Source organism: Sarcophilus harrisii, chromosome 2 (genome assembly GCF_902635505.1).
Source record: "Sarcophilus harrisii chromosome 2, mSarHar1.11, whole genome shotgun sequence".
Taxonomy (NCBI): domain Eukaryota; kingdom Metazoa; phylum Chordata; class Mammalia; order Dasyuromorphia; family Dasyuridae; genus Sarcophilus; species Sarcophilus harrisii.
The window spans coordinates 221,891,208-221,915,908 of NC_045427.1; the positions used below are offsets into that span (position 1 = coordinate 221,891,208).

At 38.3% G+C, this 24,701-nt stretch overlaps 1 protein-coding gene across 1 annotated transcript in view; it reads left to right on the forward strand.

The window, feature by feature from the left end:
• The first annotated feature begins 315 nt into the window (after window positions 1-315).
• Window positions 316-24,701, forward strand: part of JPH2 (junctophilin 2) — a 53,711-nt gene continuing 29,325 nt past the window's right edge. The window contains exons 1-2 of the mRNA XM_012539783.3: window positions 316-1,268; window positions 17,377-18,166. Of these exons, the coding sequence (XP_012395237.1) occupies window positions 890-1,268; window positions 17,377-18,166 (1,169 nt within the window). The 5' untranslated portion in view covers window positions 316-889. The remainder of the gene's footprint in view (window positions 1,269-17,376; window positions 18,167-24,701) is intronic.

A 24,701-nucleotide genomic window follows, 5' to 3' on the forward strand; every position in this document is an offset into this window, starting at 1 on the left:
CAAAACAGATAGCCATCCCCATCCTCTCCTCTCCTTCCAGTCACTCCCTGATCTGAAGCTCTGGCTCCTGATTTTAAACACATGCCTTCCCATTCCCTCCCCTCCTTTCCTTCTCTACTCCCTTTAGCCTCCCTATCCTCTGCCTCCCCTCTCCCTTCCCCCTACCCTGCTAACTTCAAGGGAAGGAGGGACTTTTACCTACCTCATTCAAGGGGCCCAGGGAGGTTGGACTATCGGGTTATTTTGGGAACAGCTCCTCGGATCTAAAAGCCTTGTTAGGGTAGCGCTGACCTTTCCACCAGAGGAGGAGGGCAGGATCAGGAGAAGGGGGCGGGGGCTACAGGAGAGAGTCAGTCAGACCCCACACACCCACTAGAACTACGGAAGGAGCCAGCTGAGCATTGGGAGTAGTAGCATTGCCTGGGGAGCTCAGTACAGCCAGTGGTGCTCAGAGTGGGATTTCCCCCTTACTGGAACTAGATGGAGAGTCATCACCCCTATCCTTTCTCCTGTAACCTCCCCAGTGAGGTTTCTTAAAGGGACCATGCAACTTTTCCAGTCCTCTCTAGAACTGCCTCGGGAGTAAAGGGAGACTTTGGGGAACGCCTGTTTGTCTTAGAAGCAATAGTTCCTCCACTCCTCAGACTCATCCTTGAGGGAAGGGTGGGTCCCCTCTCTGCCTGTCATTGACAGACAGACACACCATCACCTTGGTTCTTGGGACCTTCTGATCCCTTACAGGATCATGTTCATGCCACATTGGAACCACATCCTAAGTGAGAAGGTACAGCCCTGAGCCAGGACTGGAAAGGGGGTGGGGGGTGGAGCCCTAGGGCTCCCCCCCAGGCTCAAGCTGGAGGGTGGAGAGGAAGCCGGGGTCTACGATGAAATGAGTGGAGGCCGCTTTGACTTTGACGATGGTGGTGCCTACTGCGGGGGCTGGCAAGATGGCAAGGCGCACGGGCATGGACTCTGCACAGGACCCAAGGGTCAGGGCGAGTATTCTGGTTCCTGGAACTTTGGCTTCGAAGTAGTGGGCATCTATACCTGGCCCAGTGGCAACACCTATGAGGGTTACTGGTGTCAAGGCAAGAGGCACGGTCTGGGGATAGAGACCAAGGGTCACTGGCTCTACAAGGGGGAGTGGACTCATGGCTTCAAGGGGCGCTATGGGACCCGGCAGAGCTCGAGCAGTGGTGCCAAGTATGAGGGCACTTGGAATAACGGACTTCAGGATGGCTATGGCACCGAAACCTATGCAGATGGAGGTATGTTGGACCTGTGGCCAGTAGAGCAGCAAAGAAAATGTGGAAGGGAAGGGAAAGAGGGAGTAGAGAATATTTGTCCTGAAAGAAAAAGAGAAGTTTTGGAATGGGTCAAATTGAGGCAACTTGCACATATATTCTGTATATAAAATTTTAATTGTCCTTATGGTTGATAGAGTATAATAAAGAGAAATGGACAGGAATCAGGAGACTTGGTTTCCAGTCCTATCTCTGCCATTAACAGTGTCTCAGCTGTTAATGGACAAGCCACTTCCTCTATTTGTGTCCCAATTTTGAACCTCAGTTGAGGGGGTTGGACCAAGTGGTTCCTAAGGTCTTTTCTCTAGCTCTGATGTTATGATAATTTACTCTAACAGAAAGGGAAAGTGGTATAGATAATTCAAAATCATGAGAAATTTAAAAGTGTTTCCATTTGGCTTTAGAATGCTTGATATATTTACTTTCTATAAGCTAACATTTAAAATAGTTTGCATTCTGGGAGCACCTAATAAAGGACTCTCCATCTCTTGCTTTCTGTGAGTGTGGAAGAAGACAGGGGGAAGCCAGGCTAGCAGGAAAATTTTGCTTTTGATAATCAAAAGTCAATTCAATATATGATAGAATATGTATGTAGGCTTGTTACTAAATATGGACTTGCATTTTCAAGGAGGAGGTATACTTGCCAATTGGTATGTATGCTCTCGTTTGTACCCACATATTGTGCAAGTATGAATGTGAGGGGTACTTCATTGACTCAGAGGTATTGTGTAAGAAGAGAGCAACAATGAGCCTAGATGAGTAGAAAATGTGCTAAGTTCAGGATATGTCTGTTGAGAAGTAGGTATTCAACAAGAGACTTCCAGCAACTACATTTTATTCTTTCCTTTACCAGTGAGAAAGTAGGCTGTATGCTAATGGGACCATCTTGGCTTAAGCAAAATACTATGTGATATGTGTAAAGTTAGATCCATCTGTTTGGGGAAATATTTTATTTCCATTACCAATCCATCAATCCTTTATTGAGATCCTGTTGCATCTGACCCCGTATTCAACACTATAAGGAATAAAAAGATGTTTAAAGAAGTCTCTTTAAGACATAAGGTTAGTCTGAGCAGATAAGATTGATTCTCATCTTTGCATGTGTGTTATACTTTACATGTATATAACCTTTTACAATTTAGTTAGCCAATCATTTATACTTCACAAACTTTCATTTCCACTCTTCTTTGATTCTTACAATAACCTTATGAGACAAACATTTCCATTTTAGAGATAAGGAAATAGCTCAGAGAGGGAATATGATTTGCCCACAGTCACCAGTCCAGTAAGCGACGGAGCCAGAGCTGGAACCTAGATTTTCCAAGTCTAGTGCTCTTTTTGCTCCATCCTATGTAGAAAAATATAATCAATCTTCAGAAAACACCCCCAATAACTAAATTTATAAGTTGTGCTACCCAAATCATTTCTCCTTCATCATTTACCTGTTCTTCAGCAGTTATTCCTTGGGCTATATATTTCAATAGTGGTCCAAAATGTTGCCTTGTGAGAGTTTTTTGTTTTGTTTTTTTAAGTTACCTACAAAGTTGAGACAAAACTCTGATCCTAAGGCTTGCTACCAGTTGGTTAGGGCAGCATTCCTTCCTGCTATGACCATATATGGCAAGCCTAAAAAAAGCTGTTGATTGGGGGTAGGCACAGAATCCACACTTGAAAATCAACTTTTCAGTTATGTGCTGCTATCCTTATGGCATTTCAGAGGTTCTCTTGGAACTCAGTGTGCTTCATAGGAAATCAAATCATGGAATGTCAGAGCTAGAAATGTCTTTAAAACATAGGATGTTGTTTAAAAAGAATGTTAGAAATATTTTAGCCCAACTTCCTAAATTTATAGATGAGAAAACTGAGGCCCAGAGGAAAGGAAGTGATTTAAGCAGTCACATAGCAACAGCACCTACTATGTGTAAGCCACTGGTGCTGTGAAATGAAAAGAGTAGTGTCTGTTTTCATAACATTTACATCCTATTGAGTAATACAATATATAAATGATAAAAGCTGAAAAAATAAATAGTATTTTAATGTTTGCAGAACAAATAGGCTTAAAATATTATTTTCAACAACTTGTTAGGTAGGTCCTGTGGGTATTATCTCCATTTTACAGACAAGCAAGACTCAGAGAAGTGACCCAACTTATTTTCAATCACACAAGATAGTGGTGTCTGAAAGGGGAATATGTACAAAAATAAGTAAAATATGTGGGAATATGATAAGGGAGAAAGCAAAAATACCTGGAGGAGATCAGGGAAAGCTTCACAGCTCAGCTAAGCCTCAAAAAAATGGAAACTTGTGAGAGGCAGAGGTGAGGAGACAAGGCATGAGGGAAGGTAGAGAGAAAAGGAGATGGTGGGGAGGAGAGAGAATAGACAGAGGAAATAAGGGAAAGAGGGAATGAGAGGGAAAGGAGAAGATAGGAGAAGAAAAAAGAGAAGATGAGAATGGAGGAAAAGAGAGCAATCTATAAGCTTGATTTCGATTCTTGGGAAAATCCTACAATGGATCATTAAAGAGAATAATTGTTGAACTTCTAGAAAGGAGAATGGTTCTTCATCAAAGAAGAGGTCCTACCTGGGACAGCTAAGTGACGCAATAGATAGAATACCTGTCCTGGAGTCAGGAGGATCCGAGTTCAAATGTGGTCCCAGATACTTAGTAGCTGTGTGATCCTGGGCAATCATTTAATCCTTTTTGCTTCAAAAAACAAAAACAAAACAAAACAAACAAAAAACAAAGAACAGGTCATGCGTAATTAAACCCATGTCTTTTTAATAGACTTATCAAACTAATAATATGGATATAGTTTATCTAGATCTTATCAAAACTTTCTTTTCTTTTGCACATTGAAATGGATTTTTATTGGATCCTAAATTGCAGATCAGAAATGAATTGCTTTTATTATATATATTATATATATATATACATATGTAATTGTAGCTTTTTATATACAAAACATATGCATGGGTAATTTTTCAACATTGACCCTTGCAAAACCTTCTGTTCTAACTTTTCCCCTCCTTCCCCCTACCCCCTCCCCTAGATAGCAGGTAGTCCCATACATGTTAAATATGTTAAATTATATGTTAAATACAATATATGTATACGTGTTTATACAGTTATCTTGTTGCACAGGAAAGATCGGATTTAGAAAGGAGGTAAAAACAACCTGAGAAGAAAAAGCCAAAAATGCAAGCAAACATTAACAGAAAGAGTGGAAATATTATGTTATGGTCCATACTCATTTCCCAGTGTTCTTTCTCTGGATGTAGCTGGTTCTGTTCATTATAGATCAATTGGAACTGATTTGGATCCTTTCATTGTTGAAAAGAGCCACGTCCATCAGAATTGACCATCATATAGTATTGTTGTTGAAGTATATAATGATCTCCTGCTTCTGCTCATTTCACTCAGAATCAGTTCATGTAAATCTCTTCAAGTCTCTCTGTATTCATCTGCTGGTCATTTCTTATAGAACAATAATATTCCATAATATTCATATACCACAATTTATTCATCCATTCTCCAATTGATGAGCATTCACTCAGTTTCCAGTTTCTTGCCACTACAAAATGGGCTGCCACAAACATTTTTGCACATACAGGTCCCTTTCCCTTCTTTATGATCTCTTTGAGATATAAGCCCAGTAGTAGCATTGCTGGATCGAAGGGTATGCACAGTTTGATAACTTTTTGAGTATAGTTCCAAATTGCTCCCACAATGGGATGGAAGGGAGGGAAGGGAACAAGTATTTATTAAGTATCTAGTCTGTGCCAAATATTGTGTAAAGAACTTCACAAATATATCTCATTTGATCCTCACAACACCTGGGAAGTAGGTATTGTTATTAAAGTAATATACTTCATGGTTGAGAAAACTGAAATAGAGGTTAAGTGACTTTCCTAGGGTCACACAGTTATGTGAGTCTGAGACTGAATTTGAACTTGGGTCATTCTAACTCCAGGCTTAGTGCAGTACTGCATTTACTTCCCCAAAATGGAATGGCAGACTTTCACTCCTTAGAGGTCTTCAGTCAGAGAATGGGAGATCACTTGTCAGATATGTTATAGTGGGGATGACTTTTGAATAGTTGACTAGGTGACAGCTGAAATTTCTTCAAACTCCCAGAGGCTTTGATTCTGTGTTTCTGAATTGTGAAAATGCATGGAGAGTGATTTTGGGGGAAAGGCAGTAATCCAATTTGGCTAGAATGTAGTTATGAGTTCATTTTTACAATTAACCTCATCTGATATACTTTCCAATCCTGTTCTGATTGCCCTCCTCTGGACACATTTCAGAAGCATATCTTTTCTAAAATATGATGCCTGGAACAGAACAGAATATTCCAGATATTGTCTGTCCAGGGAAGAAAATAATAGGATTATCATCTCCCTCATATTAGACATGTCTCCCTTAATGCAACCTGGAATAACAGTATTCTTCTTAATAGCCTTGTTACACTACTGATTCATGAGCTTGCCATCTGTTTAAAGGATTTTTTTCACCTGAACATCTAATAGTGGCTCTCTCAACTTCTTGAAAAGTTGGTTTGTTTTGGAATGTAAATGAAAGCTTTGCTTTTATCCCTCTTAAATTTTATTCTATAAGACTGGCCCATTGTTCTATCCATATTGTCCACTAGAACATAATAAAAGAGTTGGTGAAATTATTGACTAAATTATTAATATACTAATAGAGCCACAAACCTATTCATGGGGCACTCTGCTGAAGACACTTTTCAAGTTTACATCAACCTATTAATGATGGATCTTTGGATCTGAGCATTCATACAGCTCTAATTGTACTATCATCTATTCCACATGTATCTGTATTGTCCACAAGAATAGAATAAGAGACTTGGTGAAATTACTGACTAAAATATAGGTCTGTAGTGTCTACAGTTTGTCCCAGGCAGGTTACATTAGAGAGAAAGATATGTGCATACATGCACACACACACACACACACAGAGAGAGAGAGAAAAAAAGAAGAAAGAAGGAAGAAGAAGACAAAAAGGGAAGGAAGGAAGCAAGGAAAAGGAAGGAAAGAAGAAAAAATTTGATGGAACAGTCAGATAATGAATCGAAAGATTGAAATTACTAGTTAGAGTGTGATTAAGACTTCTCAAGAACCTTCTGTCCTCTGACTTGTGCCTTACTTGACATACCTCAAGGAAGAAGCCAGAGCTTTATATCTTCAGGAGAGCCTGGAAGGACTAGGAGGTGGAATTCTGCTGTTCTCCTGCTCCTGGATGCCTAACTGCATTAGAGTAGCCTTCTCTCTTATCTTTTGTTTTCTCTCCCTCCTCCTTTCCTCTACCTATGAAGCCTTCTGGTCTAGAGCTACCAAAAAAAGGAAAACTTTATAGGAACCTGATTCCCATAATCTTCCCCATTTTGCTTTGGTGGAAAACTGAAAACTAACTTATTCAATTCAATTCAGCTCACTAAATGTAATGTGCTTGGTGCTTGAGATAGAGAAATAAAATTGTATATAGTCCCTGCTCTTGAGAAGCTTATAATCTAGTAAGGGGGATGAGACAAAAATAACAATAATAAGTAACATTTTTATAGCACTTTAAGGATTTCAAAGTTCTTTAGGTAAGTTGGCAAAATTTTAGGTATGTTGTGCAAAACAACTATCTTATCCCTGTTTCCACAAAACAAAAATGAAGTCAAAAGAGATTGAGTGACTCGCCCAGGATCACACAGCTAGTATATGAGATAGAATTTGTTCAGGTCTTGCAGATTCCAAGTCTAGCATTCCATTCATGGTACCATTTAGCTGCCTCAAATCACATTATGATATACACAGACTTTTATAATTTAAGTTATGATTGCATTTGTTGTCATCTCAGCCCTATCTGATTCTTTGTGACTCCATTTGGGGTTTTTCTTGGCAAAGATACTGGAGTGGTTTGCATTTCCCTCTTCAGCTCATTTGACAGATGAGGAAACTGAGGTAAAGAGGGTAAAGTGACTTGCTCAGCATAACACAAGTAGTAAATGTTTGAGTTCAGATTTGAACCCAGCACCCTATTCACTTTGCCACCTGGTTGCCTTATAATTGCCTGAGAGAGGTCCAAATAAAGTGGCATTTATAGAGGGAGAGATGACTTGTTTCCAGGAGTTTAGTGGGGATAATCAAAGAAAGTTCTCTTCTAGTTTAGTCAGAAGTGTCCAGAAATTGGCTAAGTTCACAGGTGGAATCATTCTGGTCTAGAAAGTCCTTCATCTCTGCTTCTTAGAAGTTAGAAGTCAAGAATATTTGCTTTTTAAGACACTTTCATACTCATCTGATTTGAGTTACCTACCAGGTATAATATCAAAGCAATTATTACAAGATCATACTAGACTGTAAGGACAGGATTTTGAAATTTAGAGCATGATAGGCCCCTAAGAAGAGATCACTTAGTTCAACTCGTCATTTTTCAGATGATGAAACTGAAAATTAGTGACTTTCATATGATTCAACAGTAAGCACAAAGTCTTGTATCTAGTAAATATTTGATGTTTGTTGAGTAAGTGAACATTCCCATTGTTTAGATAAGAAAACTAAGACTCAAGAGAGTGAGTCTTAAACCTCTCATCCTCCCTCCAAATAATGAATTGATTCTTAATATTTAGACCATGAATGGGAGAAGAATTTTTGGCTACATGGTAAAGTGAGCTTTATAAATATAGTCAACATTTCTTTTTTCCTCAATAGTATTTTATTTTTCTAAATACATGTAGACATACTTTTCAGCAACCATTTTTGTAAGACTTTGTGTTCCAAATTTTTTCTCCCTTTTCCCTTACCTCCTTCCTCCCAAAGACAGTAAGCAATATGACATAGGTTACACATGTACAATCTTCTTAAATGTATTTCTGTATTTATCATGTTGTACAAGGAAAATCAGACCAAAAAGGAAAAAAACTACAAGAACGAAAAAGCCAAAAAAGGCGAAAATACTATGCTTTGATCCACATTCAATCTCCATAGTTCTCTCTTTGTATGAAGATGATATTTTCTGTTCCAAATTAATGGAATTGTCTTGAATCATCACATTGCTGAGAAGAGTCAAGTCTATCAAATTCACATAATTTTGCTATTACTGTGTACAATGTTCTCCTGGTTCTGCTTACTTCACTTGGTATCAGGTCATGTAAATATTTCAAGGCTTTTCTGAAATCATCCTGTTCATCATTTCTTATAGAACAATAATATTCCTTAGCATTCATATACCATAATTTATTCAGCCATTCCCCAACTGATGGGCATCCATTTAGTTTCAGTTCCTTGACACTATAAAAAGAGCTGCTACAAACATTTTTGCACATGTGGGTCCTTTTCCTTTTATGATCTTTTTGGGACACTGATTTAGTAGTGGCACTGTTAGATCAAAGTTTTATAGCCCTTTGGGTATAGTTTCAAATTGCTATTCAGAATGGTTGGATCATTTCACAACTTCACCAATAATGTAGTCAACATTTCTATATGATTCTAAGTTACAAAATGCTTTAAAAAGTTTGGTGGTGGTTGTTGTTATTTGTCCTTTGTTCTTGAAGAGGACTATGACATTAGTGAAGTGATGCTATGACATGCAAATGAATTGGATTTAAGTGAGGGAAGAGTCGGTAGTCACCAGTTTCACTTTCTCCTCCAGAGCATCTGGGTCCAGTGGGAAGATTTATATCAGAAAGACTGAAGATGGCCCTGGATGCAATGGGAGACCCTGGCCTTTTTAACTTTAAAAAGATTATCTCATTTGATTCTTATAAGCTGGTGAGATTGGTGCAAATATTATCCTTTTATGCTGAGGAAATTGAGGTCTAGAGAAAAGAAATGATTTCTCAAAGAATATATAGCAAATATAGAATATAGAATAGCTAGAACTAGAATATGAATCTGAGTATGTTTTAGGTTTTGATTTTTTTAAAGTTATACTGTTCATTGTTTTTGCTTTTTAATACCATAGATATTTCACTGCAACCCTTCCCCACAATAGAATCTGTCCTAATAACAAAGAAAAAAATTGCTAAAGCCAATAGACACAATGATTGCAGCTGTTGGAGCTGTTACAATCTGTATATATTACACATGTAAACACATGCGTATAAATATACACATGTATACAAACATACTCTTATATGTAAAGCATATATATACACTGAATATATGAAATATGTATCTATATATCTGTGTATACATATAAATACACATGTATGAGAGATATGTATATATATATATATACATATATATATATATATATACACATACATATTTGTGTGTATATGTGTGTGTGCCCACACATTTTTTGAAATAGGTAACACCAGCATTACCACTACCTACCTTTATACTGAAAGGTTGAAGGTATGTTTCTTTATAAGAAATCTAGAATCAAGATTATTCATTACAATTCATATATTTTTGCTGTTGTTATAATCTGCATTCTTGTGGTCATTGTTTTATACCACTTTCTTGCATCTGCTTACTTTTCCCACTATGAATTACTTCATACAAATGTTCCTGTGCTTTTCCAAATTCCTCATATTTATTGTTTCTTTCATCCCAATAATATTCCATTATATTCCTATGCCCAATTTATTTAATCATTTCCTAGTCAATGGCACCCATTTTTCTTTGCTTCCTTTTTTATTTTTGGCTAGTGTCAAAATGTTACTGTGAATATTTTGTTATACCCAAGATATTTCTCTATTTGACCTCCTGGGAATATTTGCCTAATAATAAGATAAGCTGGTCAGAGATTCTAAGCAAATTAGTGACTCTTTGCAAATTAATTTCCAGGTTGGTTGGACCAATCAATAGCCCAACTAGCCAGCATATTTATGTGCTACTCTTCCTCTAGAACCTCCAGTACTGTGTTTTGATATCTTCATCAAAGAATCCAGGTCTTCTTCAAGTCCAGGGTTCTTTCCCTTACATCTTTATCCCTTCCTATCAAACTCTCAAACCATATTTCCCACAGGCAAGTCATTTCCCCAATTTACTTATGAGGCTCTGCCAAGGAGAGTAACTTTTTTTATTTGCTTCTAAAGTAGATGGGACTAGAGGGGAAGTGTGTCTTTAACCCTGGAGAAGAGTCAAGTCAGGGTTCAGGATGTATTTCTAAACTTAGAAGATTTAGAATTGGCAAGAACCTTAGGGATTATATGGTACAATACTCTTATTTTGCAAATGGGAAAACTGAGACCTAGAGAGACTGACACGCTTAAAGATATATAGGGATTATAAAACAGTTCCTCTGATCCATTTTTTCTGCTACACTGACCTAACATGGTGTCTTAGTTTAAATGAAAACCCGTAAGACCTGCAGGGAGGCAGGGTGCTATAAGGGGAAAAGCACTAGCCTGGAAGTTTAATTTATCCCAGGCCATGTCAGCTGCAGTCTCAAGGTTGTCAGCACTCTGTTTGGGGCAGGGGATAGGGAAGATGTCAGTCTCATTCTCAAGTATTCTGTAAGGTGTGATGGATAATTAATTAAAGATTGTCTGCAAGCCAAAGAGTATCAGAGCCATGAGGTCCCAGGGCCAGAGCTCTCCTCCCCATAATATGCAACCCAATCCTTTCTACTCAGAGTGTAAAAATAGCCCAAATCAGCCTTGTTGCTTTGGGTGGCATGCAGGAGTCTCTTCAAGCCAGAGGGTGTTGACTTTCAGCACAGGCAGTTTTAAATGGGAAATGAAAGGCTGATCCTAGGCTTTTTAGATAGCAACAGAAACTTTTTGCCTGCATGAACATTCCTCATGGAGCATGGTGGAAAGGCCAGCTGGATTTGGAGCCAAGAGAACTGAATTTGAGTCCCAGTTCTGTCACAAATTAGCCATGTGCTCTTGGGAAAGTCACTTCTTTTATCTCCTCATCTGAAAAATATAGATTAATAGCCCTATTAGTGAATGTGCTGATGAATGTGAAGGTTTCCTTTTAACCCTTTGGAATCCTGTGTCTAAAGTTCTATGCTAATTAGAGAATGAGGTGATGTTAGAAAGGGTTCTGTGGATCATTTCCCATCTTTAGCCACTCATCACTCAGTCCTGCTCCTGACAAGAGCCAGGCTGTGTCCTAGTCATGAGCCTGAGTTTGTCTGCTGTGTGAACTCCAGATGCCCTAATGTGAACTTCTGATCATATAGCCTTACTCCAGGGTCATGACAGGATTTTAATCAAATTGTTCATTTTTGTGTCATATGCATTTTCATTTTAACATCAGAAAATTTGAGTTGAAATGTATCTCAAAAACTATCTTTGTCTGTCCTCTATTGTGAGAGAGTCCACCCCACTAGGAACATGATAGAGCTATTGTCAGACCAAATCTATAACATTGTAATCCATTCTAAGGGTCACATTTTAGAAAGGACGTTGATAAATCAGAGAATCTTCTGAAACAAGCCCTAGTTTCTGCCATATAAGGATCTGTTTAAATAACTGGGGAAGATGAGATATGCTAGTTGTCTTCAAGGGCTTAAAAGTCTATCCATATGAAAAAAAATTAAATTTGTCCTGCTTGACCTCAGAGGGTTTAACAAGAAGCAGTGGATGGAATTGGTGGAGAGGAGATTTGAGCTTTTGAAAAAAGGAAAAACAATTAGAACTATCCAGAATAAAGTAGGCTGTTTTGTAAAGAAGTGCATTCCCCATCACTGAGTTTTTCAAGTAGAAGAGGGTGAACACTTTTTGAGTATATTGTAGGGGAGGGGGGTTGACTCTTGTATATTGTGAGTTGGACATGATGGCCCATATTCCAATTCTGAGATTCTGTGGTTGCCTAGCAAGGGACCCAGACTCTACTTCATCATCTCTAGTGAGAGGAAACTCTTTGCTTCCTGAGGTGGCTCATTCTACTTTTGGATAGCCCTAATTGCCAAGAAGCTTCATCTTATGTGAAGCCAAAAAAATGTCTACAACTTCTAGCCTTTGCCTTGAGTTCTGCTTTCTACAGCCAAGAACAAAGAGTCTAATCCCTTCTCTTGTGTGATAGCCCTTTAAATACCTGAAGATAGCCTTCATGTCTTTTCCCCAGTCATTCTTCTCTTCTAGGCAACATAGCCTTACTATGTTTTAACTAATCCTAATATGGTGTTATCTCCAGTCCTGGGAGCACTTTTTTGTATCCAGTTCAGTTTAAAAGCATCCTTCCTAAAATTTGGTATCTCAAAGTAGATAAGAATGGCTTTACTAGAACAGCAACTATTGCCCATCATGTTCAGGATATTATAACTCTTTTAGTAAGAAAGGCTTAATATATTGTTACATTTTGGGGTTCCTAGATTACATTGTTGAATCCTACTGAAGTTGCAGGCTACAAATGCCAAACATACCCCTTCCAACCAATCTATTTTTTTACACAAACTATTGTCTAGACATGTTTTTCCAATCCTGTACTTCGACAATGATTGAACCCAAAGATAGGACTTTACATTGAGCTCCATTAAATTTCATATTAGTAAATTTGTCCTACTGTTGTAACTTGTTGAGATATTTTTAGATTTTCATTGTCACTCAATATGTTATCACTTTTAATTTTATGTCATCTATAAATTCAACAAATTACCATCAATATTTACACTCAAATCATTAATAAAAATATTGAACAGAAAAGGACCATGGACAGATCCCTGGACCACTCCCTTAGAAACCTTCCCCCAAGGCGCCATCATCACCAATCCATTACTTCTCCCCTTCTTTGCAGAGGTGGGGAAATTGGTGTGGAATATCCCATAAACTGTTAGATTCACTTAATGTGTTAGTGAGTTTTCCTGAACTGCTGCTCTCCATGTCTTTTAAAGAATATTTTCTTAATTAGTTGTTACAAAGGATGATTCTTTGAGTAGGGGAAGAACATATTTGGAAATGGAAGTAATGTAAAAATGAAAAGGATAGTTCTTTGAATAGAGGAAGAACATATTTGGAAATGGAAGTAATATAAAAACGGAAGAGATCAATTTTAAAATCCATTAATGACTGACTATTCTTTAGGTCTGGTAAAAACCGGTTTTAACAGTTTTAAATTCACTATATTGTTGTCTGGACCACATTTCTCCATCTTGTCTACCATAGAAAGTATGAAAAAAAATTTTAATGCTTTCCTGAAATCCAGGTATATATCACCTATGGAATTTCTCTGATTTACCACTCTAGTGAGCTTGTCAAAAAAAGAAAGGACTAAATATAGGATGATAGGTTAGGCCTGAAAAGGGGCTCAGGTTATCTAACCATACTTCTATTCAAAGCATGAATCTCTAATGGACAAATAAATCAATGATCATCTAGCCTTGAATATCTTGATCTTGAATATCTTCAGTGATAGGCAACTCATTGCCTATCAAGGCATCTCTTTCTATTGTTTGTGAACTCTAGTTATCAACAAGTTCTATCTTTTTATTGAAATGCCTTTTTATAACTTCTAAAGGTTCTGGTTCTGCATTCTGGAACTGTAGAGAATAATTTAAATCCTTATATGAGACTATCTTTCAATATTTGAAGACAGTAAATCATACTCCCTCAAAGTCTTGTCTTCCTCAGGGTGAACATCTCTACTTCCTTCAAGTGATCTTTTTTATGGCAGGGTCCAATCTTGTTTTACATCCTGGTCACTGTCCCCTGTCTAGGTTCCAGCTAATCAACTCCTCCCCTCTAAGATAGTACTTTATAAGAAATGTGAAAATAACTTCATCAAGATACCCACCTGGTATCATTTTGTCTTCATTTAAATCTATTATACTTCCTTTGCTTCCATCTTGGCTCTGACCATTAGAGACTTTAAAAATGCAACTTCAGACAGTTTTTCTACTCAGAGAATACCACGAGTTGAAGTTTCTGCTCCCCAATTCCAGTCCTATCATTGGAAGCACATTCCTAGTTGGGGTACAAAGGTTATTTTCCTCTAATAGTCTTGATAATTATAGTAATGAAAGTAGATCCTTTTCTATAGCACTTTAAACTTTGCAGCATATTTTCTTCACACCATGTTTGTGTGTGATTAACTATTTTACAGGTATAAAAAAACAAACAAAAATGTTGACATTTGTTCCCTAAAAATATTTCTAGTAAAGTTTGAGCCAGGATTTGAACCTTTGTCTCCTGACTCTTTTCTTACTCTTTTATCTTATTCTTATAGTATGCCATCATATAGAGTGTTATGAATTAAAAGGAACTTTGAGAGATCTCATGTTCAATGCTTCTACTTTTACAGAAGAGAAAAATGAAGTAACAGAAAGGGAATATAATTCACTTAAAGTCAGATAGCTAGTGGGGAAGCAAAGTCAAGATGAACTCAATTCCCTGCATATCATGTCCTGTGTTCTTGTCACTATATAACACTGTAAAATTTCAATTTTACAATTATAAAAAAAAATTGAAAAAATACAATTAGGTGGAAAGAGGATTAGATTATTCTGTTTGACCCCAGATGACAAAACTGGATCAATGGATATTGGAGATTGTCATATTAATCCAAGCACTAAGGAATGAGGGCCAAGACTAGGATGAATACAGTGGACTTGAATTTTGAAAAAAAAGAAATTGGTCTTTAAGTATAGGTTATAATATATAAATAATCTCCAAATTCCCTCTCTACTCTTAGAGTCCATGATGCTGAGATGTTTGGAATGAGATTTCTCATCAATGTAACAAAAAAAAAAATCTTCTAACAACTAGAGCTATGTAAAAATGGAATAGATTGCTAATGAAATAGTAGCTAAGAAGTTTCCCAAAACTGGAAATCTTTTAGTAGAAGATAGATGACCATTTGTCAGGGATCACAGAAGAGATTCCTATCTAGGGGTTGAACTATATGGTGTCTGAGACCCCTGCCAACTCTGAAGTTTTATGACTGATTACTGGAAGAGCTTCTGATTAACCTCCTAGGCTGCAAGACTTGAAGACTCTTTTTAAAAATATTCTTATAATCCTTGCTATGACTCATCCTGTGATCAAGAGTTAATATATCTTGCTGAAGTGGGTAAAAAAACTTTTTAAAAATTCCTGGTGAAGATTGTCTTCAGCCTGATTCTAAATTGATGGTAGGGTAAGGGATGGTGGGAGAGGTTGGTAACTTTCCCTTCTTAATGGAGTTATTGAATGTTGGACTAATAATCTTATCCACTCACATCAATGCACTTCCCTAAAAAGAATGAGGCATCCAACTACCAGGTTTGAGTTGAGTGAATTACATTGAACCAATTTAAACAGTTAAATCTAGGGTGGAGAACTGAGATTAGTTATGTGATCTTGGGTGAGCCACTTCCAAGTTTTGTACTGGAGCTAGCTCATAATGACTGAGAGCCAATTATTAAACATTCAGTGTGAGCATTACACCTTGAAACTAGGAAATGCTACAAATCAGGGCTTGACATAGTTTTGCTGGCCATCTAGGCTCAATTAAGTTTTGGAATAAATGCTAATAATGCAAACTAAACTAAAATCGGGTCATGGTGACTTAAAAAAAAACAATAGCCACTTGTTAATCATTTACCATAATAATTCTGGTCACTTCCCCATTTTGGACTTTAATTGCTTCTTTTCTCAAATGATGGATTGTACCAAATTATAATAGCTAGTTTTTCTAAAACATTTTGACATTAATAAAATGCTTTCTTCACAATCATTCTATGATATAGGTAGTTCAGGTATTATTTTTTGACAGGTGAACATCTGTCTCTTAGGATGAAGGCAAGGATGTAGAAGGCTTTTTCTAGAAATTAAAACATGAAAGGAAGGAGAGAGATAGGATGATAGTTTAATGGGTGGTAGGGCCAAATGTAGAATTTTTAAAGGATCAATTGGGAGAAATCTGGGCCTGTTAGTAGGGAATAGGGCAGGAGCCAGTGAAAAAGGAGAAATGGTACATTAGGGAGACAAAGAGTGATTGAAAGGGTCAAACTCATCATGTTACTGTATATTACAGCCTATCTGTATCTTATTCTCTAATCAACTCTAAGTTTCAGGAGGAAAATTAGAAATTTTCTTATCTAAATTTTGTATCACTTCTAATGGCTAGCATTTAGGTTTTCTGTATACAATTGTTCTTCAGTTGTTTTAGTCATGTCCAACTCTTTGTGACCCCATTTGGGATTATTTTGGCAAACATACTGAAGTGTTTTACAATTTCATTCTCCAGCTCATTTTACAGATGAAGAAACTAAGGCAAACAGGGTTAAGTAACTTGCCCAGAGTCACATAACCAGACCAAAACTGAACTTAGGTCTTCTAAGTCTTCAAGTTTAGTGCTCTATCTACTGTGCCACCTAGATCTAGGTGCTCTGTATATAGTACATATAATTGTTTCCTGGACTGAAAGAGCACTGAATTTCAATTTGGCAAACTTATTTTCAAGTCTTTGCTATTTATATGAACATTGGAAGAGCATTTGTTTATATGTTTGTGTAGACTGGAAAGTCCATATGTGCTTATACATTTTTAAAGGGCATAATCTTGTTCCATTGTACTATGAACTCTTCAAGGACAGATACCAACACTTCTACCACATTTTGATTTCTTAAGTGCTTAGTTTCTGCATACATGAGAAAACATCCCATAATTAGCATGTTTTATTAAGTATTTACTTATTAGTATCATGCAGTATATTGTGTGCTGTGTAGGCAAAATCCAAACCTCTTGAAGTAAATATAGCAAGTCCTGGATTTGTGTGTCTGTCCTGCTGCTGAATTTTGTCATGATCTTGAGAAAACTGTTTAATTTTCTTGGGCCTCAGCTTTATCTTTAGTGTGAGCTCCTAAGTGAGCTCCTCTTAGTGTCTAGGCCAGGGCTTCTTCAACTTTTTTCACTTGTGATCCCTTTTTATCCAAGAATTTTTTATGTGACTCAAAGTTTATATGTATATAAAATAGGTATACAAATCAAACATTTCCTGACAATAAATCATAATTTTGTGATCCCAATTAGAGGTAAAGCCAAGAGTAGTATTAGGATCCAGCTCTCAGTTTTGTATTCTCTCTGCTGCTGCCTCTCTATAAATATAAGGGATTTGTATGTGGCAGTTCCCATCATTGTAAAAACCTGGTGTCAGGTGCTAACCTGATTTTTTTTTTTCTCCTTCCTTAGGAACTTATCAAGGCCAGTTCACCAACGGCATGCGCCATGGTTATGGCATCCGACAGAGTGTCCCATACGGCATGGCAGTGGTGGTTCGTTCACCACTCCGAACATCTCTCTCTTCCCTGAGAAGTGAGCACAGCAATGGCACCCTGGCTCAGCAGGATGCTCCCTCCACCCCCATGGATGGCACCTCCTTAGCTACCCCCACCATCTCCCGTGGTGGCTTTGCCCTCAGTCTCTACGCCAATGCAGAGGCTGCCGCTAAGCTCTCTCGGGGTAGTGGTGGCTTCTTCCAAAGAGGCTCCCTCCTGGGGAAGCTGAGGCGCTCAGAGTCGCGGAGCTCTCTGGCCAGCCAGAAGAGCCAGGTCAGCTTCCTGAAGAGTAACCTGAGTTCCACCGCCAGTGATGCAGCCTCCACTACCAGCCTGGGAGAAGGGGCTGAGGGTGAGGACTTTGCCCCGTTTGAGTCTGACATCGATGCCACCACCACAGAAACCTACATGGGTGAGTGGAAGAACGACAAGCGGTCAGGCTTTGGGGTCAGTGAGCGTTCCAGCGGGCTGAAGTATGAAGGGGAGTGGCTAGACAACCTGAGACATGGCTACGGTTGCACCACACTGCCTGATGGCAAGAAGGAAGAAGGGAAGTACAGGCACAATGTGCTGGTCAAAGGCATGAAGAAACGCGTTCTCCCCCTCAAGAGCACCAAAATCCGGCAGAAGGTGGACCATAGCGTGGAGGGTGCTCAGCGGGCAGCAGCTATTGCCCGTCAGAAGTCAGAGATCGCAGCCTCCAGGTAGGATTTGTGAGGGATTACCAAGGATAACAACTGGGAGATGGAGAGGTTCCTCTGGGAGACAGAAACCAGAGGATTTCTTCTTTTTTTACCTTTTTAATAGTATTTTATTTTTTCAAATACATGTAAAGGTACTTTTCACCATTCATTTTTTAAAAATAAGGAACCCATGCCAGGGTAATTTTTTTTACAATATTATCCCTTGCACTCACTTCTGTTCCGATTTTTCCCTCCCCCCCTTCTCTCCCTCCCCTAGATGTCAAGCAGTCCTATATATGTTGAATATGTCGCAGTATAGCCTAGATACAATGAATGTGTACAGAACCAAACAGTTTTCTTGTTACACAGGGAGAATTGGATTCAGAAGGTAAAAATAACCCGGGAAGAAAAACAAAAATGCAAACAGTTTACATTCATTTCCCAGTGTTTTTTCTTTGGGTGTAGCTGCTTCTGTCCATCATTGATCAATTGAAACTGAATAGGTCTCTTTGTCAAAGAAATCCACTTCCATCAGAATACATCTTCATACACTATCGTTGTTGACGTATATAATGATCTCCTGGTTCTGCTCATTTCACTTAGCATCAGTTCATGCAAGTCTTTCCAATCTCTGTATTCATCCTGCTGGTCATTTCTCACAGAACAATAATATTCCATAACATTCATATACCACAATTTACCCAACCATTCTCCAATTGATGGGCATCCATTCATTTTCCAGTTTCTGGCCACTACAAACAGAGCTGCCACAAACATTTTGGCATATATAGGTCCCTTTCCCTTCTTTAGTATCTCCTTGGGGTATAAGCCCAGTAGTAGCAGTGCTGGATCAAAGGGTATGCAATTTGATAACTTTTTGGGCATAATTCCAGATTGCCCTCCAGAATGGTTGGATTCATTCACAACTCCACCAACAATGCAACAGTGTCCCAGTTTTCCCACATCCCCTCCAACAATCATCATTATTTTTTCCTGTCATCTTAGCCAATCTGACAGGTGTGTAGTGATATCTCAAGTTGTCTTAATTTACATTTCTCTGATTAATAATGATTTGGAACACTCTTTCATATGAGTGGTAATAGTTTCAATTTCATCATCTGAAAATTGTCTGTTCATATCCTTTGACCATTTGTCAATTGGAGAATGGCTTGTCACCATTCATTTTTTGTAAGACTTTGTGTTCCAAAGTTTTCTCTTTCTCTTCCTTATCTCCTCCTGCTCCAAGACAGCAAGTAAACTGATGTAGGTTAAATACATTTAATTTTTAAAAATATATTTTAATATTTGTCTTGTTGGGCAAGAAATATCAGGTCAAAAGGGGAAAATATGAGAAAGAAAAAGCAAACAAATAAAAAGTGAAAATACTATGCTTCTATCCATATTTAGTCTTCACAGTTCTCTCTGTATATAGATGACAATTTCCATTCCAAGTCTATTGGAATTGCCTTGAATCACCTCATTGTTGAACAGAGCCAAGTCCATCACAGTTGATCATCACATAATTTTGCGTTTACTGTGTACCATGTTCTTTTGGTTCTGCTCACTTTACTTAGCATCAGTTCATCTCAGTCTTCCTAGACTTTTCTGAAATACTCCTGCTTATCATTTCTTATAGAACAATAATATTCCATAACATTCATATCTCATAACTTATTCAGCCATTCCCCAACTGATGGACATGCACTCACTTTCCAGTTCCTTGCCACTACATAAAGGATTGGTACAAACATTTTTGCATGTGTAGATCCTTTTCCCTTTTTTTTTTTTTTTTTTTTGGATCTCTTTGGGATACAAACCCAGTAGAGCCACACTGCTGGATCAAAGGGTATGCACAGTTTGATAGCCTTTGGGCATAGTTCCAAATTGCTCTCCAGAATGGTTGGATCATTTCACAATTCCACCAACAATGCATTATTGTTCCAGTTTTCCCACATACCCCCCCCCAACATTCATCATTATCTTTTCCTGTCATCTTAGCCAATCTGAGAAGTGTGGAGGTACCTCAGAGTTGTGATTATAGGGTTTTAAACTTTGAAGGGTCCAAGATATTTAGACTCCCTAATTTTACAATTGAAGAAATAATTTGGCCAAAGTTATACAGGTTGTTAGTAGCAGTGTTGGGATTTGAACTAATCCCATTATCTATACTTCTTTGTACAAAGTGAGGAAAGGAAACTCGGAGTCAGAAAGAAAAGAGGCAAATCCAATTCTATCAAAGACTTTTTCCTCTTTTGCTCTACTGACCTTTTGTCATCAGCCCTCTTTAAATCCTGGAGGGCTATTTTTCTCTCTCTCACTAAAAATACAAGTAGTCCATGCCTATCCCAGATACTGTCTTCTTTTAGCTCATTTAGAGTTATAGACTTGTTAGAAAGGCTTTAATATATATTTTTTTATTTTAAAGTATTTTAAAGTGAGCGTCATATAAACATAAGACTGTAGAACTGGTAAATAATAGAAATCAGATTTATTAGGATAAAAGGTAGCTGGTTCTATCGGGGGAAGAACAATGGATTTGGACTCTGGGGCCCCAGTTTCTGCCACAGCTAAGTCACACAGTGAATAGAGCTCTGGACTTGGACACAGGAAGACCTGAATTCTTTTAACTATGTGACACTGAGAAGGTCACTTTGTTTATCTATGTGATACTGGGAAGGTCCCTTTGTTTCAAATTTTCCTCAACTATAAAATGAGGATAGTAATGCACCTATTTCCCAGAGTTGCTGTAAGAATCAAATGAGAGATACTTGGCATAGAGTAGGTACTTAATAAATGCTTCTATTCTTTCCTCCAAATATTAGGGTATAAATCACAGATCTGTCTTTTAGTTAATCCCTTTTGCTGTCTGGGCACTCACCTGTAAAATGACGGGATTGAACAAGATAATTTCTAAAGATCACTGTTAATTCTTCTCACCAAAATTTAATAGTCTTAAATTTCCTCAGTAACTAGCTGTCTCTTTCCACTTACAATAACTATTAAATGTGAATTTTTCTGGGGGGAGGGGAAAGTACACTTATAATGAGGGTTTGCACAAGGCACTCCTTTGCCAGACCATATGTTTGGACTTAGACATAAAGCAAATTATTTTTTCTGAATCCTATCTCATATCTAAATCTACCCTCACTATTTTGCATTTGCCATCTTTCCTTGGGGAAAAGCCTGGTGAATCTTTTCTCACTATCCTATGTGATCCTAAACAAGGCTTTTCACTTCTCTCTTGTTCTCATTTCCCTCTGTAAAATTGAAGGCTTAGACTAAGATGGCCTTTTAGATATCTTCTCAGTTTGAATGCCCTATATTGTAACATTCTGTGCTTTGTGTCCTAAAGTTATTTCTTGCTCCAGGAGTCAGAGTCCAGAGTGAAACTGCCCATCTCTGGCAGGAAATCCCAAAAGCTATGGAGCAAATGAGGAAGGAAAATGAATCTGCCAAATAGTTGTCTCTTCTAGGTTACTCCCCTGCTTGCCCCTTGAGGGAGTTAGCCTCACAGTATCATTCTCACTCTTCAAGTTGAAATTCTGAGCAAACAGTTCCCATTGGAAGAGTTCTGAGAGCCATAAATAGTGATCTGAGACTCCTGGGCTTCTCTATCTCCTTCGTTGATGTAAATCTCCCTTGGATTCAGGCTGTATGTGAAGCAACCAAAGCTGTTGCTGCACTTTCCATCAGCCTGGGAATGCCTTGTTCTTTCTGGGCTGGCAAGCTTGGTGGGGGAGGGGAGGCTGTTCCAGCTTACTCTTTAGACAGGGGATAAATTTCCTATTAAGGGCAACTCTGAGCTTGGAAGAAATGCAATGTTAAAGCTCTTTCCCGCCAGAGGTTCTTTTTTCTCACCCCAGACCACTTTAGGAGCTGGTGAGAGGAAAAAGAAAGATAGCTGGTTATAAAGAGAAGTTTTACTTCAGGTCAGGGTTGAACTAGATAGATGACCTCCTAAAGTCCCTTTGAGCTCTGGGAATCTGATTCTAAGTTGGAGACAGGCAGCTGGGTGAATCATTTACCACTGAATGTTGAGGCTGGAAGCATTGAATACCAGAGCTAAGATGGGATTATAAAATATAGAATGTCATAACTGGAAATGACCTTAGAGATTAAGTCTAACCCCCTTATTTCATAGAGGAAGAAACTGAGTCCTGAACACGAGAAGTGGTTCATCTCGTGCCATTAATATAAACTGGGTAAGAATATTCTCCTAGAAGCTTAAGCCTGTCTATATAGTCACCAGCCTCCCTGTGCTAGCCAAGTATGATTTCCTTTTTATAATAGACAAACATTTTAAAGTTCTTCTAATTGAAGGACCTCAGGGTCTAATCCTCAAGGACTCTAGCAGGAAAGGGCTTTGGGAATGCCTTGTACATCAATCCAATGGAGAAGAATTTTAATCAACTTCTCCCTTAGTAAGCGCCCTCCCTCCCTTCAGTATGGCTTAGTCCCCAAATATAAAGAAGTTCTGAGCACATTAAAACTGGAAAAGGTCACAGAACATAGAATGTCAGAGGTAACCAGACCTTTTAAAAAACAGAATATGAGACTTAAAGGAAACTTTGAAGATAATCTAGTCTAATTAACTTGATTTTCGTTTTGAAAGACTGGGTCTTCCCTCTGAAGCTGTAAATGAAGATGCTAGATCCCACTACTGATCTGATTCATTTCCATTCTGTACCAATTTCCCTTTCTTTAGGTAACTCGTTGCGGTCCCCACTCCTTGGGATTCTTAGCCCTACTCTTTTCTAAGAGTCTTAACATTGTTTTTCTTCTAAGCTCAGAGTTGCCCTTAATAGGAAATTTATTCCCTGCCTAAAGAGTAAGCAGGACCCCCTCAGATCAAAAGATGCACAAGACTCAGCCTCTCTGGCAGCTGGGATTTGGGGTATTTGCCATTTTATGAAGGAGAAATCGCTTGTTTGATGTCATCCAGGAGTTTGTGGCAAAGCCAGAACCAGAATCACAACCTCCTGGCACCACGCTGCCCAAGATAGCATTGACTGTGGAACTCAGAGCACTCACATGAGAAACAGCATGCTGTAGATAAAGTTGTTTCACGGAAGAGGTGTCACCAAAGGGCAAAAAGCAGCTTCAGAGCTATAAGAGGAGAAATTCAGATTGATGATGCAAATTGTATTTGAGCCTCACTCCACTTGACTCACATGCTTAACCCTGAGTTCTAAATTATAGGAGTCTTTGTGAAACACAAAGAACATAGAGCTGAAGCCCAGTCATAGATTTCTACTCAGACCTGTCTGGTTTTAGACCGGGTTTCCACAAATGCCTAGAGCTGTGATTTGTGCACACTGTTAGAAAGGAATTGGATGGCAGCTACAATGAGCCACTAGCCCCAGGGAGGACACCGGCTTCTTTCCCATGCTTATATGAGCAAATATAAACAGAGAGATGCAGGGTGTTCACTGTTGGTGTATGTCATCTGGTGCTCATCGCATGCCTGCCCAAGACCATATAATACTTGGGAAGGGGACAAAAGAGGAGCTCCCAGGTATTCCAGTGACCACACATGACACCTCAGTTTTTAATGACATGATGACCATGAGGAAAGGGAGAACAGACTGAGGCATCGAGAGAAATGACAATGTAGCTGAGTTGTTAAGTTGGGCTAGGTAAAAATCAGTAAAACTTAAGCAGCAATTTCCTTCCAGGGAAGTCAGTAAGAATCCTAGAACACTGAATGTCAGAACTATGAAGAGTCCTACATTTTGTTTGTAGATGATGTGCATTCAGTGTAGCTCTGAGGCTGAGTTGTGCTAAATTTGGCCTAACATTTAATACCAAGAAAAGAGAGGTTCTCCACCAGACAGTGCTGCACTTCATATATAGAAACATTGGTTGCAGCAAATGGAGAAATTTTGGATTCTGTGGATAAGTTAATTTACCTTAGCAGTATATTTTTCAGGAATGTACTTATAGATAATGATACTGATGTGTGCACTGCCAAAATCTGCCTTTGTGCTGCCTAAAAGATTCTAAAAGAATATTGTTAGGCTGCCTACCAAGCTGAAGGTCTACAGAGAACTTAATGAGGTAAATACTATCTAAAAACTGAGCTAAATTTCAGACTACTGTCTCCAGAGATCAATGAAGAATGAGAGAGAATGTGCCTCCAGTTTTAAGGGCGGATGTTTGTACTTTAGTTCTTGTTATATCTGCGAAATAAATATCTTTTGCTAAAAAAATAGTCTTAGATCATAAACTGCCAGAACTTAGAAGGACTGAAAACATAGACTATCAAAACTGGAAGGGACCTGAGAACAGGGAATGTCGGAGTTGGGAAGAACCCTAAAGATTATTCAAATCTTCTCATTTTACAGATAGGGAAACTGAGACTTCCACAAAGGGAACATAATTTAGGATCATAAGTAGAGCTAGAGAGAATCTCCTTAGAATGTCACATGTTAGAAGAATGTTAAAAGATAGGAAGGATCTTGATGATCAAATTTAACCTTAGCTTATTTCCTCCGCTGTAAAATGATAGGGTTGAATTTTTCTGTCTCCAACTCTGATCTTCTGATTCTCTTAAAAT